An 18,106-nucleotide genomic window follows, 5' to 3' on the forward strand; every position below is an offset into this window, starting at 1 on the left:
GAAGTTGCAGGCCTTTCGAGCTGTTTTCTCACAAACCCAAACTGTGTGACTTCAGACAAAGTCTCTTTAAAACTTTGCCTCAAGGGCTGTCATTTTTGCAAAGGGACCTGTACCAAACCATGCACTTATAAGAATATAGACACTGACAGTGTTGGCTCACATTTGTTTCTTGTCCTTCTAAAACATGCTTGCAACACAGCTGGGGTCTTATCATCGTAGCAAAACACAGTTGGTTTTAATGGTGATACAATAGAAATAGGTCAGAGCTGAGTCATTTGGCACTGGCTCATTTAGAGGCTAGACATGTCACTAGTCTCACCCTTTGAAAATGTCAGTTCGGAAATCTGTGGAGGAGAGGCACTGCAGAAATACAGGGTTGTGCCACACTGCCAAAGGAAGATAAAAGGGGAATGAACCAGACCCACTGTTGCATTAAATATTTGATTTAGCATCTGTTTTAAAGTGCTATCAAATGAAGCAAATTATGTTTTAGTCTTCATTTAGAATTTGTTTGGTGTTAAAGCACCAACCAGTTTCAAAGTTAGGTCAGATCTCTGGGCAACCCAGAAGAATTTATCTGATTTTTAGATAGCGTTTATTCCATCCGCTTGTGAAATCCTAAAGGAAATACACTCAGCTATCTAACCAACTAATATTTTGGTTAATCAGATTGCCTGTAGTCCATAAAACTTCATCCTCCTGAGGGGAAAAGGATGATTTGCGGTTGCTGCTTCTGTTACTTTGTCCATTTAACCAGCAGTAATTTCATAATGCTATTATTTAATAATAGCAATTGGGTCATTGCTCTTATTGTCTATTATAAATCACCATTAGCAAAATGATTAAAATATTAACTTTAAACGCTGTCTTCTCAGTTCCTGTGTGCTATTACAGCTCCTTAGATATTTTTGTTCACCCTTCAGTGACTTTCCCATTTCTTTCCTTGGTTTTTGCAACCATTATCAGTTATTGTATTCTACATTAATAACACAGTGATGATTTGACCAATTTTTTTATGGTTAATTTCCTAAAATATCAACCATATTGAATCCTTAGTATTTCTGGCCAGCAGCACCTTTCCTGAGGTGAATGTTGTAGTTCGGTGTTCAGGAAAACATCTTCTATGCCATATCCTTGCAGTTTGTCGATGTGTATGTGTGTTTTTTTCCTGAATCTTCAAAAACGGGAAGTGGGGAAGGAGTGGCAAAATAATTTTCTACTTTTGCAAGACTTTTTTTTTTTTTCCTTTGCTTTTCACTCTCACTAGGGAAAGTGAGTGTCTGAACGTCAGACCCTACCAACTGAAGGAAGAATCCCCTTACTCACCCAGCAAGTAATGCATAGGCGACAAGAGCATGAACTACAAAACACAGGTGTCTTGTGTCTTCCCACAAATGCTTTCAGCTGGCCCAAAAAGAACATTGTCAGGCAAAAGAGGAGAGCTGATTTATTGTATCTAGCTCAGATGTCAGCTTTATTCCTGAGTTTGAAAATACCACTGTGATCCAGAGAGCGTGTAGGTGGTAGGTTTGCTTTTCTCTCCCCACAATAACCCCAATTCCTCTATCTGTTATTTCCCAAGTATGATGGTGGCTGCAGAGCAAAAACGGCCCCTATCCAACAAATCAGTTTGCAACAGTCTTAACACAAAGCTCACGCAACCCAGGACTGTGGATCCCAAAATTGCATTCCACCAATCTCCCATCTAGATCCCAGGAGCTGAAATGATTTGGGTAGAAAGGACCTGAAAAAAAGTATGACAATCTGTCCCATTTTTCAGAAAATACATGGAGGCTCTGGATTTCTGCCAGACAAGGCCAGCATGGCTGTGGATGCCCGTGTTGTGGATGCCTACACCACACACTGCTTTGCCTTGTAAACTGCTGGTCTGATGCCATTGCTTCAGAACGGCTCTCATTTTTGCCAATGATTACTCGGGGGTACGATTTGGCCTCTGAGAGCTTTAATCGACTTGTAAGTAGTGTAATTTATCCAACTATTGCTATTACTCTGAGCAAAGTACTGTTGCCGATTAATGTTCTTACTTAATTTAGTTGACGTAACAAGACTGAACATCATCAAATATTATGTCTTCTGCAATGTGGTAAACTTACTCGAGTCTCCAGTCCCAGAATCATGAGATTATGTGAAAACTAGAGTTTTAAGGTGAAAACCATCTGATTATAACTGTAAATGGAGCCAGGCTCTTTTCAGTGGTGCCCAGTGACAGGACAAGAGGCAATGGTCACAAACAGAAGCACAGGAGGATCCCTCTGAACATCAGGAACCACTTTTTTACTGTCATGGTGACTGAGCACTTGCATAGGGTGCCCAGAGAGGTTTTGGAGCCTCCTTCCTTGCAGATATTGAGTCTGCACCTTGAATACTGTGTTCAGTGTTGGGCCTCTCACTACAGAGAGACATTGAGGTGCTGGAGCATGTCCAAAAAGCAACAAAGCCCGTGAAGGGTCTAGAGAATAAGTCTTATGAGGAGCAGCTGAGGAAACTGGGGATGTTAAAAAAAAAAAAACAAAACAACAACAAAAAACACAGGGAGGTGGTGGATTCACCATCCCTGGAGGTGTTTAAAAAAAGGGTAGATGTGGTACTTAGGGACATGGTTTAGAAGTGGTTTTTGTCAGGGTAGGTTAATGGTTGGACTTGATGATCTTAAAGGTCCCTTCCAACCTCAACAATTCTATGATTCTAAACTAAGAACACGTGCCTTGAGATCTTAAAAAATGCTTCAGACTGGACATATCTCCCCTTTAATTTTTAAAAATGAATTTTCTAAATAGATAGGTTTTTAGGGCTGGTTGGTACACTGCCCACATGTGCAGCCACAGAATGCTGCAGTGTGTCCTTCGCCTTTTCCTTCTACCAAACGCAGACTGAACTTGCGCCTACCCGGATCTGTTGGAGTCGGTCCAGAGGGCCACAAAAACGATCAGAGGGCTGGAGCACATCTCCTATGAAGACAGGCTGAGAGAGTTGGCGTTGTTCAGCCTGGGGAAGAGAAGGCTCCGAGTAGACCTTATTGCGGCCTTCCAGTACATAAAGGGGGCCTACAGGAAAGCTGGAGAGGGACTTTTTGCAAGGGCATGTAGTGATAGGACGAGGGGTAACGGTTGTAAACTGAAAGAGGGTAGATTTAGATTAGAGATCAGGAAGAAATTCTTTACTATGAGGGTGGTAAGGCACTGGAACAGATTGCCCAGAGAAGCTGTTGAGGCCCCATCCCTGGAAGTGTTCGAGGCCAGGCTGGATGGGGCTTTGAGCAACCTGGTCTAGTGGGAGGTGTCCCTGCCCATGGCAGAGGGGTTGGAACTCTATGATCTTCAAGGTCTCTTGGTCAAGAACCATTCTATGATTCTCTCCCCACAGGCTCCGCCAAACATGAAGACAGTGACTGCGCGCGCTGCAGCGTCAAATGTTATTTGATGCGGGAAAAGGCCGTGTCCTTGAGGAACGCAGTCAAGTCATCGCGCTCCCGAGCACCAGCGCGGCATCGCAGAGAGCCCTCACAGGGGACTCAGCAAAGTTTTTGAGAAACTCCCTGCAGAAAGTGGCTTTTGCGGCTGCATCGAGCAACCCCCTTTTTTTTTTGGGGGGGTGGGGTGGGGTGTGACACACACCGGACCCTTCAGCGCTGACGTGCACTTCCCGCCAACCCACCTCAGCGACGCTCCCACGAGCGGGAGTTCCCTCAGCTGGCGGCGCCGCAGCCCCTTCACAGGCATTTCCCCGGCAGCCGCCGTCCGCCCCAGCGCGGCCCAGTGGGGCGGGGGGGGGGGGGGGAGGGGGGGGTACACGCTGCCGCCGCTGCCGCCACCGCCACCACCTCCTCCTCCTCTTCCTCCTCCCACCGCCGCGTCGGGGCGGGGCTGTGACGTCACCGGCGGGCGCGGGGCGGCCGGGCGCCGCAGTGCGGGCAGGAGGCGGCGGCGGTGGCGGCGAGGTGAAGCTGGGCCTGCGCGCACCTGTGCGGCCGCGCCATGGTTCGCTTCGGGCTGACCGTCGTCCGGCAGTGAGTACCACGGCACACACCCCCTCACCCTTCCCCCTCCCCGCCGGTGCCGGGTCTTGCCTTGCCCTTCCCCTGTCTCTCCGCCGCCTCTCTCCCCTCCGCCGGTGCCGGGCCGGGCCGTGACGTCAGCGGAATCCCCCCCCTCCCCCCCTCCAGGGGCGGTCCGTTAGGCGCGCGCCGCTGCCTCAGGGGTAGCGACCTCCCGTCAGTCCGTCAGTTAGTAACGGCCTCCCGTCGGTCCGTCAGTCGGGCGGGGGTACGCCGTGAGGGAGCCGCCGGGGAGGGTGAGCGCGGGGCTGGCCCCGGAGGGAGGCGGGCTGCCCGCCCGCCCCCCCCCGCTGGTACGGCTGCCGGGCGGGCGGGGGGGGGCGCCTGGCCCCGGGGGGGGGGGGGTGCCTGGGTACTGCCTCCGGTGTTAGCGGGTCTGGCTAGGTGGGTGAGCCTGTTCCTGTTAAACTATTCAGATAGGTCAAGCTGTATCAGTAGAGTTTGGTATTGATGGAAGTGAGGGTTATACATAACGTGAGCGAGGGCCGTTTGTGAACTCTGGGGTGGCTGGTCGTAAAACCTTTCTCCTGCCAGAAACTCTCTGGTGGGGTAAAGAGTTTGTTTAGGAATGGTAGTCTAACGTTTCTACTGTGAAATGTTAAAGAATTGGCATTTGTGACTTAGTTAAAATTGTTAAGGTGTGCTTTTCTTTCAAGCTGTGGTGGATATTGACAAAGTTTTGTTGTTAACTGGACTAAGATCTAGCTTCCTGCAATTGACAGTAGTTAACCGTTTCAGTTTTATGAAAGCTAAGCTTTTTCTTCTCATTGGAGTAATTCAGTTTAATACTGATCAGTCCAACTGGAGCAGTGACTTTTTTTCTGATTTTACTCCTGTTTAGAGTTACTCTTGACTTCCTTAAAGACCTGGATCTGATGGCTTGGTGCTCTAGTTGTAGCCTTACTTTTATATCAGCTAGAAAACATGTGAGCCTGAAACAGGTTGTTAAACTTGAAATCTTCCAGTGGGACTCTCGCAGATGGTTAGGAAGATCCCAGTTCATTCACCCACAAATGGATGGGAGTTCATACGTTAGACTATGCTTGCATATGCTGTGCTGTTGTAGCACAACTGCGTGTTCTGCTCTTACTCCACCTCCAACTGATGACCAGAAGGATGGACTCCATCCAGCCTGCTGCATTTTCCTCACGAGGCTGGACGTAGCTTTCAGAAAGTGGGTAGAGCCCGAAGAATTAAATTGTTGCCCCCTCTGCAGGAAAGTGCTTAAAGTGTACTAAAATACAGTGTTTTCTCTTGAAAGTACTGGCCTCCAGTGATCAGTCACCTGTTTGGGGCTCATCTTGAGGGCATCTGCCCAGCAGTGTTGGTAGCACTCTGTATAAAAACCAAGTGCCCACTTGGCCTTAGTACTACAAAAATTTAAGCACATGACATTTTAGTCAGATGGGGAGCAACAACAATGTCAGCATGCTTAACTTTGTTCTTGTCAAGTTTAATTGTTAGATTTTCCCTCCTGAATAAATCTGCACATGGTTTTAGTCGCTCTTCTCTTGAAATACCCTCAATTACATTTTTCAAGATAGGATGTGCTAATTCCTGAAGAAGGTGATATTCATTCTAGTAGTTTTTCTACAGCACTGGCTTCTTAATGCTGTGTTACTTCAAGATGTGTAGCCTGCTCTGCTGCTATCTTTGATAACCTCTTGAATTGGCTTCCCTTTGAAGCACAGAGGTCCAGTTGGCTAGCACATGCTTTTTGTAATGCATTTACAATAAATTTAAGAAATTACTTCCCATCCTTTTATTCTACATAGGTTTGTCTTAATAAATATTGACTGCATGATTTGGATCGACTACTTAAAATAGTTTTTGGTTTATTATAAAGTCTTCAAATACGTCTTTTTGAAAAGAGGCTGGGCTGTGCTGTATCTCAGTTTTCATATTCAGACTCCGCTGTCTCCTGTTGCTATCTAGTATAATAATGTTTTTGAACATTCACTAAAACTTGTGAGTCAAGAATTTTGTTTTTGTTTATAATCTCTTTCAGTGGAGAAACAAGATACAACAAAGACAAGATACTGCAAGGTTAGTATCGGTTATTCTACCAGTTTGTTAGAGATGGAAAATTATTCTTCCCTGCATAATAAGAAATCCTGTAACCAACTGCTGAAATGTTAAGTATTATTACAGAATAATATTGTAAACCATAAGAGACTTTATTTGTAAGCCAAGACATTAGCTTGATAGTTTTAGAGAACTATGAAGATTCTAAGTCGGTCTCCACAGAATATCAACAAATACTGATGGATTTCTGGTATCAACAGGAGTATTAGAATAGTTCCTTTTTCTGAACAGGGAAAAAAAAGTTACCTGTAGTCAAATAAAGCAATAGCAGCACCTGTTATTAAGGATGCCAGATTGTCCCATAGCACTGTGTTAAATCTCACTAGTATGAAGCCTGTGAAGAAGGCTTCTGGGACTCAGATGAGAAGTGGGAGCTGCAGCTCTGGTGAAGAACCAGCCAGGTGCACGTTTGTATGATGGAATTGGTAAGGAGCTGCAGCAGGATGAATAAAGGTTATGTTGTAAAGGAGGCTATTATCTTAAGAAGGTAATCTGTCACCTGCAAAAAACGCCCACAGTAGTGCAAGGAAGAATAAAAAGTAAAGATTGTTTAAATGTTTGAATGTTCAATCCCCGCTCTTTCTAGAAATGCAGTCTTCAGACAAAGCATTTAAAACCAGACTTCTCCTTAGTGACTGCTGACTTGTACACCCAGAACTGAAAACTCTGAACTGCTTGGATGTCTGCTGTAGGAAAACTGAGGCTTACCACTACAAGAAACCTAGTGGGGTTGTACTTTGAAGAAATAAACTTTATACAGTGCTACATGCTGTGAGGAAGAATCGTGCTTCCAGATTTTACTACCTCTGTTTTGACATTGCAATTTACAATTCTTGCAACATTGCTTTGTGTTCATAATAAAGTGAATAAAGAGTTGTCCCCTGCTTTATGTTCTTAAAAATACCAGTGATGTCTTTTAAATTCCTCGCGCTCTGTGTCAAATGACATGTAGTAGGTTCCTCTTCTCTCTCCAGTGTAGAAAGCAAACATTGCCTTGTGTTTCGAGAGGTGTAAGACCTGTGCAAGTATGGTGGGGTCTGAGGTCTCCTGTGGCTGAATTATAGATGAGGTGCTTAGAACTCAAGTTCTGTACTTCTGGTGTCCCGTCTTTTGCTTTTGGAAGCATATAATGATTGTGTATTTGCTTGGTGAAAATTGTTTTTGTAGTTGTTCTGGATCTGATTAGAATTGCATGTGCTCTGCTTTGACTTCCTACAAAAGTAAAATAGGTGATACAAGTGGGGACATAGCAACTTATTACAGGTTTGTCCCTCTGCCACAGTTCTTGGTTCTCCTACAGACTCTTGGAGCTGTGATGGGAGCACACCTATTTCATTCAAGTTGGATTACCAAAGTGCTGGTTCTCCCACTGCTGTCCTAGAGCTTTGTGGCCAGTTAGTTTCACAGGCTACTCTGTCTGAAAACAGTTTTTGGAAGGGATGCTGCTTTTCAGCTAGGTTTGTTCCATCAGTATGCTTGCTACGTGGCTGCATGAGCATTAGTGTCAATGTGCAAGGTGGAGTAGGGGAGAGGAAGAGACCACAACAGATTGTGTTTACGTCAACTGAAAAATTCTTGTGAAACTGTCTTTGGCAAAGAGTTTGTGCTGCTCTCTGCATTACACAGAATCCCTCCTTGTTGCCTCATTTCTTCAAGGCATTGTCAACATTAGGGAATGGGGAGGAGCAGGCATTTGATAGTTGTTAGGACTTGACTCTCCCGATGTGCATGTTTTTTCCGTATATATATTTTAGTATCAACAACAGTATCTCAATTGTATTGTCTTTTTTCTAATTTACAATTAACAAATCTGTTTATAGAGTTTCAGCTTCAGTTGTAAGATTCCTCTTGCAGGAAGCCTACCAGTGACCATTCTAAAAAGCACAAGTGATTTGAAACGAGTAGGCACATTTAAAAAATATAGGGCTCTGTTTTATGTTTAAATTTGTTACGTGTATACATTAGTATAAGTGTCATCAGTAACGATCCTTCCGTCTTCCTTGCCTGTACTCCCTTTTTCCATACAGTTTGAGTGGCTGAGTTTAAGGAAGACCAGAGGAACAGTAACTTTTACTAAGGGTTGGCTTTACTGAAGGAGAAGCATTTTATTATGACTGAGAAGTTTCTTTATTGCTGCCATGCTTGTTCAGCTGCTAAATTATCTAAAATTTGCATGTCCTAATATTGATGGGGTTTTATTTTGTAGGTCAAGGAGTGGATGAGCCGCTTTCTGCAACTGGTTTCAGACAAGCAGATGCTGCTGGTTTATTTCTCAGTAATGTGAAGTTTACTCATGTCTTTTCAAGTGACCTTCTTCGAGCAAAGCAGGCAAGTGCTTCTTGAGGCAACTGAATGTAAATATTAACTTCAGAATTTGGCATTTATTTGCTGTTGATGATGCAAAAACAATACAGTGACAGAGAGCCAAAAACTATTTTGATGGACTTAGAACTGCAGTTTGAGTTGTGTAGAATTCAAGAAGGTCTCTATGAGTAAGGAAACTTCAATGAAAACAGCTCAGTTAGGAAGCAGTGAAGGCTAGCTTGCTTTGCAGGATGTCATGCAGTGTTATTCTTACAGTTTTGCCATTATTTTATAGGTGCATAGGTTCTTGTTAAAGGAGTAATTGGGACTTAGCGGTAACACAGACTGAAGTCAGTTTTTCTTTGAAGAGACAAAACAAATTGGCTGTGATATTGTTGAACTATCTTGTGCATTGTGGCAATACGCTGTGTTTTTCTGAGGAATGCAGATCAATATAGGCAGGATCAAGCTGTGCTCTGAAGTCAGTACAAGGATCATTAAATGTGCAGAGAGGTTGGATTTTGGCAGGAACATAATATCACACCTCTCACTGATGCACTATTTTAATAGGTTGATTAAAGAGGAAAAAAATGTTAATTACTGAGTAGGGTTACATGTGATTTTGTGTGAAAGATTACAAAATACTAAAAAAATCAGGGAAATGGGAACTTTGAAAGGTAGAGTCATAGATCACCTGTTCTAGGAAGGTCATGTCTCCTGTGAAAGTCCTGTCCTTAATTCTCTCTTCTGTTACTGATGCTGTGATTTCAGGAGATACGTAGGCTTCGTGTGATTGAAACTATTAAGCGATTCTTGATAGCCCTGGTGGTTGCTTGCTTTTTGCTCTGTTGTCCTGCTACAAAGGTCTGTGAAGCCTTGCTGTAAAACAGATCAACAAAATCTAGCATAAATCCCCTTTTTCTCTTAAAACACTGCTTGTCAGTTTTGCAACACAGTCCCATGAACTGTTTTAGCAGCACTGCTTTGGCAGCAAACACACTAGAGAGGGAGGGAGGAGTGCAATTATTAGATATTTTTTAAATGCATAGTAACTGCCTGACAAGTCACTTCGTTTAAGTTTGTGGATAGCGGTGATTACATTTAAAAACAGTAGTGCTTTATAATGTTCATAAGACTGTCTGTGCTATGTGCCTGCCCTAGGGAATTGTTTTTGAATGCTCAGCTGCTTGAGAGCAAGGTTGGTAATTTTTTTTCCTTATATTAAAGACAGCCTTTTCCATGAGAAGCATTTGCACACTCATAAAGTAGAAGACAGACCTGAATTTGTCCTTTGCATGAAGGAAGTGTGTTTTGCCATTTGTTTGACAAGCTATCCAGACTTTGTGGAAGCTTTTCCAAAAATGTGTAAAGCTGCAGTTTCCATTTGCTTGGAACTCCCTTTTTTGGCAGCTGCAAATCTATGAAGAAGTGTCCTTTACTATGCTGTCACTTCACAGCTCAAGTATGAAAGGAATGTACAAGTTCCCTTGCAAAAGAGGAAAAAATGGGTTTTAAAGAAACTGTTAGTAGTAAAGTTCAGTTTTCTTTGCAATGTCTCCTGCCTCAGCTGTAGTCAGGGTGTGTACTGGTTGCTGGAACCAGGAGTGGTATGTGGTCCTCTGGCTACTGCCCGTGGCTAACAGCTGAACGTTCAAGCCTGAACAGGATAGGAGAAAACAGGGATGCGTGCAAAGAGTATTGTACTAGCTGGGCAGGAATTCTGACAGCTAAAGGAGATGCTAAGTGAGCATGTATAGGAAATGCAGAGGGAGGCTTTGCAGGGAAGCCTGTCTGAGTGGTAAGCCTAGGAGGGCGGGTTAAGGACTAGCTCCAGAAAATAGCAGTGTAGAGAGCAAGCAGACCTGCAGCGTGAAAATAAACAATGACTAGTTGGGCAGACTGGGATGTAGTGTGAACAGAGCATAACTCTGTAAGACTTGCAAGCTTAACAGAGCATAACACCAAAGTCTGCTGGGGAATGTGAGGCCTACTGTGAGATACTCATGCTGTTGGGACAAGAACTCTGCAGTAGGGAAGGTAGCGTCAGGACTGGGACAGGCTGGGCCCTGAGAAGAATGAGAAAAAAAATCTTTTGAGACTTTTCCATGTATGTAGTGTTAAGGTTTCTGAAGCATGCTGATGTTCTAGTAATGGATGGTGTAGGAAAAGTGTGAGGAAGTTAATCTCTTCTTCAGAGCAGATTTTGGTTTCAGCACAGTAAATAAAGCTTCGGTTTTATTTACAGTTCAGAGCATGAATTAATGCTTAGTAGGTGGATGTTGTCTGTTCTATGTACTGAATGAGAGTCCAGTCCTGGAGAAATTTCAGGATATAGTCATACAATTAAGTGTGCTTTTCATATATGGAAGGAAATTGATTCAACCCTATCTGAATTTTGACATTACTCTGTGACAGAAATTTAAAGTTGCCTTTCCTAAGCAATACATTAAATACGTCATAAAATCTTGTTAGTGCAACAAGGCTGCTTATTTGCCAGAATCCAAGGAGTCTTTTCCAAATGAGTTCTTTGAATGTCAGTTCAGTTGGATGTGGACATTTGCACAAGACTGGTATTACCAGTCAAAACTGTATGTGAATCCAGTACAGCCTTCACACTTTGGTGGATATAAGAACAGGAGCAGGTAAGCTGTCCTTTAGTTTCCAGTGCTGGCTGCATCAGCCAGACAGCTGTATAATATCCAACACGCTAGAGCCTGTATTAGGCAATACTTTTTCCAAAGTTTCTATAGTTCCAACTATTGTTAAAAGCAAACTAAGTTTTTTCTGTCTCTTGGCCATGCTATCAAAAGGCAGGTGAATGCAATAAGATAGATTTCTGCCTCCCCCCACCCAGCCAAGTGTCTCATCTGGTGCATTTCTCCCTTGTAGCATCAGGGCTGACACTTCAGTATGTTGCCAGCAAACACCCTCCTGCCTCTTAACTGCTTCAAGAATATTTGATTTCTGAGATGCATTAAGTAGCCACTTACCAGAAAGATGCTATATTTTTGCAGTCGGATTAACTGATCAGTTTTTAGGAACATATTGTTTGTTAGTCTGACCCACATACTACATGTAAAGATTACATCGACATGATTGCGTTGTGAGTGGTGGTATACTCAAGAGAAGATGTGACTTTTATCCTAGTAAATCCTGCCACTGCCATGTGTCTTGCTGCCCTCCTTTCATGGGTGCTATGTGTCTTCAACTGTTCTGGACTTTGAATTGTGAAAGAACTTCCAGAAAATTGCAGCCTTCCTGCCTTTTATGGCCTGACAAAGGCAATATATCCAATTCTAACAGACACTACTAGCTGTAAAATTTATCTTTGTTTGGAGTGTTGGATACTACTAATGTGATTCACATTGGCTGTGGTGTTGTAAGATGGTCTAGTGTTCCCATGAGAAAACAGCTCATTGATGTGACTGTGTATTCACTTTTTAGACTGCTGCCACAATTCTAGGAAAAAATAAGTTTTGCAAAGATTTGGAAATCAAGTATGATGCAAGACTTCGAGAGAGAGTAAGTGCTGAAAGAGTTTGTTTTAATGTTGTTAATATTGAACACTGAACAATTTGAAAATGTAACTTACCACTAATGCATATTTTGGCTTATATAAATGGTAGATTTGACAGTGGAGAGCACAATTTGATGTGGTTTTAATCACTGAAAACTGAACTCTTCACATCAGGTACTATAAATTGTTTGCAGAATTGTGATGCAAAGCCAAATTTTAGTTATTAGTGCTGTAACTGTGATGCTCTGATGATTTAAGTGAGGTAAGATTTACACGCAGAGGGAATTATATTAAACGTAATAAAAAGCTTAGCACTGTTTTCTAACCTCATATGTAAAATGTTAAAGATACTCCCTCTGCCTACCTTCTCTAACCTGATGACACAACTCGATGTTGACTTTTTATCTGTTTATACCTTTTCATTTGCACAAAGACTACTGGAAAGCTTTCTGATGCTTGTGGACCAGTCTGCTTTCCTGATTAGCCTCTCTGTCTGATAACAGGCATAATTGTACTTCCTGTCTGTATTTAAGTATGTCTTGATCAGACTAAACTCAGACGCTGGCTGGTTCTGCTAATATGAATCACCTTTCAGATACTGTACTGACAGTGTCAGCTGAATTTTAAATAAGGAAATGCTACAAAACCAAAGGTGGGATGGCATATTGCCAGCAGCTGAATAAGTGATTAAGGAGCAGAACACAATTGTACCATTTCCTATTTGGATCACTTGTTTTCTGTGAGAAATTCCAGTTCTTCCTCTGAAATCAGCAAATTAAATGCCTCCGAATCATCTTTAGTTGCTTTATCATCTGACATTTTTGAAAATGTTATGGGTTGTGATACAGAATTTTAGCAAGAATACTCTCAAGTCTCTGTTATATTGTTTTTCCCTTTCATGGCATTTATGTGGATGTATAGAAATGCCAGTACAGTGTCTACAGTCCACAGGTTTTAAGTCACTACTCTGGATAGCTGGAATTAAGTTTGAATTGAATGAAAAGAAGCAAAGTCCTTTAAAATAACATATGTTGTTGACTCTATTAAGAAAGTTTTATTCTCTCAGGTCTTGCTTTCGTGAGAGAAATCTGGAAAAATCTTTAATATTAGGATTTCATTTTTAGCAGCTTCAGAGCATTTGTTTCTTCACTTCTTTCTTGCTGTTCTTAAATTACCAATATTTTTATTTAGAGAAAGGGATTGAGAGGCTGAAATAAATGTGTTTCAGTATATTTAAATTCTGAAGACTGTAATTAATTAATTATTGTGGCAGCTAATTGCATATCTGCAGCAAGTGAATAGTGACATAGAAGGCAAAAAAGCCTCAGTAATGAGTATGTATTTATATCCTAGTCATCAACATCTGGATTTCTGGAATGTGTATAACTTGAACGTTTGACAGTATAGCATCAGCTCTTACTTTCTCAAAATACTTATCATAACTGCAGTGTTTTCACTGTCTTTGGATGTTCCAAGGAGAGACCAAAGCTTTTTACTTGAATATATTTTTCATCTGTTAGTGGTAGTGAAGTATTAGTCTTCAGAGGGAAAAGTATTAATCTCTTTTACCATTGTTAGATTTGTGCTTTGGAAAGCTCTTCAAGGTCAAAAATGGTAATACACATCCAAGCATACCTATTTTGTAAAATACATTACAAATTATAAATATTATGCTTTATAATGGGACTTCTAGTGATCCAGAATAGCTAGCTGGTATAGATGGGTTCTTACTACTGTTTCTTGTATGGCTCTTGCATTTGGAGGTCTCAGGAATAAGCATGTTGTTGAAGATAGTTAATTGCATGTTATCTGAGTCCGTTACCATATATTTTCAGGATTTTTTTTTGCTTTTTTTGTTTTCTGAAAACACTGTCCACAGCAGTAATGTATGTCCTAAAAAAGTGGGGGGAGGCCTTATTGTTTATTTTTAATAGGTAGGCTATTTGTGGGTTTTCGTCTTTTTTTGGTTTTTTTTGTCTTTTTCAAAAATTCTGATTTTAAAATCGACTCCTCTGTTGTGGAGATTTCAGAGGTCTGTAGAGAAAGTATTTGTTTCTCACTTGTGAAAGATAATTCCCTGTAGTCTTTCTGCAAATGAAAAATAAATGGAGTTTATCCTCATGTGAAAAGCTACATACAGAAGCGTTTGCAATGTAACCTCAGTTACAAAGAAACGTGAATTTTGTATGTTAAGAATTAGCGTCAAGAATGTAGGGGGAAAAAATCTCAAGGCAAAGATCAAGCTGAAGGTAATGTCTTGAATGTTAGTACTTTAAATGAGATGCTGCTCTTAATGTATTTCTCTACTCAGCATATATATATATATATATATATACACACTTAAGTAGCAGATATAAAGATATCTCCTCCCCCAATATTGGGATAAAATGTAAAAGGTAGTTACACCTGCACATTAAGCCTGAGAATCCAAGAAAACAAAGCTGTCAAGAGATGTTCGCATTGGAAACGGTACTAGAGACTTGATATATCTCGGTAAACCCGTGCTTTTTAACTTGCCTCTTACAGAAATACGGTGTTGCAGAAGGAAGGCCTTTGACTGACCTCAAGGCTATGGCAAAGGCTGCTGGAGAGCAATGTCCTTCATTCACGCCTTCTGGAGGAGAAACACTGGATGAAGTATGGTATTTATTTATTTGTGCTCTAGTTTCTAGGCCGTTTCATCAGTGCAGATGCAGCTATTGTGTACTTAAGAACATCTTATTGCGAGCTTAGTCCAACCAAAGGTAGTTACTTTCCAAGTTAAAAACACTACTTGACCTGATTGCAGTGTCTGCCAAGTAGGGAATCTCTTTAGAGCTAAAATATTGATTCTGAGATTGACTGCTCATGAAGCACTGGTTTGCAGAAGAGTGATTGCGATTGTTTTCAACCTTGGCTTTGGAGGGCAGAGGAATTTTTGCAGTGCTCAGTAACTTAACCATTGATTTCTGGGACTTGTCTGTTGTCTTTTAACTGAAGCAGTTATATCTCAGATTTCTGAAAGCCGAAGTTTCTTGCATTCTTCTCAATGTACTCTTCTGACCTTTCTCTTCAGGTAAGAGAACGTGCAAGGGATTTTTTTGAATTTCTGTGTCGGCTAGCTGTTGAATTGGAACAGAAAGAACAAGACGTGCATGGTGTGGTAAGCAGCAGCTCAGGAACATCTGAAGAACAGTTAGTTTTTCCTTGGACAAACCACTGCAGTGAAGCAGAAAGTTCTGGTAACAGTGGAGCTTCTAAACTATTAGATGCCAATATATTAGTGGTGAGTCATGGAGCCTACATGAGGAACTGGATCGGTTATTTTGTTTCAGATCTCAACTGTACTTTACCAACAAATTTAACAAAGTCTCAGTTGTCTTCTGTCAGTCCCAACACAGGAGTTAGTCACTTCATTGTAAAGCTTGAAAATGGAAATTTGTTAAAACCTGAAATCACATGTGTTTGTCTTAATCAAGACTCTCACTTAGTGGATGTGGGAGCTGAATGTGTAGCTCCAAAAGTGTTTTAATAGTCTTTGTTAGGGGGAAGTGGGTTTAGATCACCATTATACTAAGCTTGGGAAGGGTATCTGAAGTAATTACTGAGATTGACTGGAGTTGTCACTAAACTGCAAAATTGAAGACATGCAACTGCTTACCATCTTAAAATAACACGATTTGCATGGGCCTAGTGCCCAATATAAATTGGCACTAGAGAAATAACACAAAAGTTCTTTATGAGTAGAAACATAATACTTCCAGTCACTTGCATATCTGCTCCTAGAGTGCATATTTTTAAAAACTTCTTTTCATTAGTCCATAATTGTTTTGGTTATATCCAGGTAAAAGAGTTGGGGAGGGGAGAGGAATGGTAACTCAGAGATGAGCTATACTGTATTCTTGTTTTATTACAAAATGCTATATTGTAATATTAAACATATATGTTGTTTTAAAATAACTTTTTTGGATGCAATAATATAACCTAAAAAGGAGCCTTGCCTGGTGGAAAAGGTTTGGTACAGAGTCAGGGGACGCGTTCCTGGCTCTGATACTAAATAGCTGTGAGACGCTGGGCAAATCTCTTTTCCATTTGTAAAATGGGGATGATGATATACCTACCTCGCAGGAGTGTTTTGTAAGAAATTGTTAGTGGTGTTGAGACCTCTGTTGAAGAGCACTATACACAAACATAAAGTATTTATTTTTAACTGTAAGCAGGTTGAGGAACCTCATGTGCACATAGTTGAAATAATGGTCTCTCTTCTGTAAAGGAACCTTCTTGATAGGGAGAGCTGTATCCAATTAGAATCCTTCTGTCAATTGCAGTCATACACTTGATGGATGAATATTTTTGCCTACAATTAGGCAGGTTTGATTGCTTGATGATTGCTTGTAGTTGCTGTTAGTACTACATTCTTTCCCCACTGGGGTGTTTGTAGTGTTACTGTGTAAGCTTATCTGCTTTATGTTATTTATAACATCCACATACTTTTTTTTCATTTGCGTATTTTAAGCCTGTTTAGAAAAATAATAATAAAAAAGATAATTAAAGGCTCCTGAATAGAACTCCATTTTGTCTGTATTTCTTTTGAGGTAAAAATCTTTGTTAATGTTACTCTGAAGCTTTGCTCAGATCACATAACTTCACATAACTTCCTTTTTTTTCCTTTTTTTTTTTTTTTTTTTTAAATACCTCAGGCTGTTCTTTTACTGTGAACAAGAGCCCTTAAAAGGCCTGATGGATCAATGCTATCCTGACTCTCACTTGGAAGAACCACTGATGTTAAAAAGTTAAGGACATACTTAAATGGCTTGCAACTGTACAAAATTAACTGTTTGACTGAAGTTTTAATTTTCTATAATTTTTAAAAATACTCTGTCTTGTGTACTTTAAACTACTTTGCTTCTTTGCCTTGAAGCAGAGACTTGAATTTTGAGGAGGAAAAAGAAGTTGCTATTGTTTCCTTGACCAGGTGGGTACCTGTACTTAACTGCGACCCTACTGAAAAAAAGCAACAGAATTAGCTAAGCTGATTCTGGTGACTACTTTGCCTCTTCCGTTCCTGTGACTGTCATTCAGTAGGGAAGTTCTCTCGATTCCTACTTTAACATAGAATGAGTGTCTCTGTGCTCTTCATCCAATACTGCAAAAAAGTACCAGATTAAGTGGGAGTGTTCAGCCCTGTGGTGGCCAGAGGTAGGCTTCTAAGGTAGTGTTCTCCAGAAGCTGGGAAGGAACCGAAGGCTTTTTACCTGCAGTGGGGCTTGGTTATCTACCAAACAACCATGAAACTATCTGCTGCTGCATCTGAAAACTAGTCCATAGAGAGGAAAGCAGCTTACCTGATGTGTAAAGATGGATACGAGTAACTGGTGTCAGCAAAGGTTGGTCTTTCAATCTCCAATGCATAATATAACGTGAAAGACAGGACACCCTTAAGTTGGGTTGGCAAATTTAAATTGGAGTTTTATACTTAAATTCTGCACCCATAGGTTAAGCTTGTTACTTACAGTCAGCTGGCTTCCTTTCATTTCTTTACAGATACAGAGGAAACTGCTTCATTAAGGCTCCTCTTTCCCCGTATGAGGCAGTTCATAAATGTACAGGTGTATCTGGGCAAAGTCTTGTGACTAGGGGTTTTCCAGCAAATGTGAAATCTTCATAATATAGAATCCTGGGAAACTTAAGATTTCTCAATAAGATAAAAACAAGCTTTGGTCAAAATGCCTCTATTTCAAGTTTAAGTTTTTTTCAAAATAAAGGTATTAAACAAAGTGTTTCAGTGTTATTCAGAAGTAAAAATTTCTGAATTCAAATAGTCACAATAAAATGTTTAGAAAATTAAATTTTTTTTTTTGACAAAGTCAGCCAATTGGAAAAATCCGTGGTAGCCAACCATTACTGACATTATGCATGATTACCACCCAAACAGTAAGTTTGTGTTTGTGAAATTAAAAAGGGTCTGTTTCAAATCAAAAGTACAGAGGTGACACTGGTAGTTTGAGGAACTGCTCAAGACTTGTGTTTAAAAGTGTCCATAGATTTCTTTTTTTTCCACAAATAAAATAATTCATTCTTAATATACTAAAGGAAATAAGTTGTGTACACGGGGAGGAAAAATGGGAATGTGGACTTTTGCACAG

The 18,106-nt window shown here is 40.9% G+C and overlaps 1 protein-coding gene across 1 annotated transcript; it reads left to right on the forward strand.

The window, feature by feature from the left end:
- The first annotated feature begins 3,914 nt into the window (after window positions 1-3,914).
- TIGAR (TP53 induced glycolysis regulatory phosphatase) lies at window positions 3,915-16,522 on the forward strand. The gene is made up of 6 exons (XM_082482550.1): window positions 3,915-4,027; window positions 6,084-6,121; window positions 8,367-8,488; window positions 11,909-11,986; window positions 14,508-14,618; window positions 15,037-16,522. The coding sequence occupies exons 1-6, from the start codon at window positions 3,996-3,998 to the stop codon at window positions 15,490-15,492; spliced, it is 837 nt and encodes a 278-aa protein (XP_082338676.1). The 5' UTR covers window positions 3,915-3,995; the 3' UTR covers window positions 15,493-16,522.
- The last annotated feature ends 1,584 nt before the right edge of the window (window positions 16,523-18,106 follow it).

This window comes from Vanellus vanellus (genome assembly GCF_965231255.1).
Source record: "Vanellus vanellus genome assembly, chromosome: 1".
Taxonomy (NCBI): Eukaryota; Metazoa; Chordata; class Aves; order Charadriiformes; family Charadriidae; genus Vanellus; species Vanellus vanellus.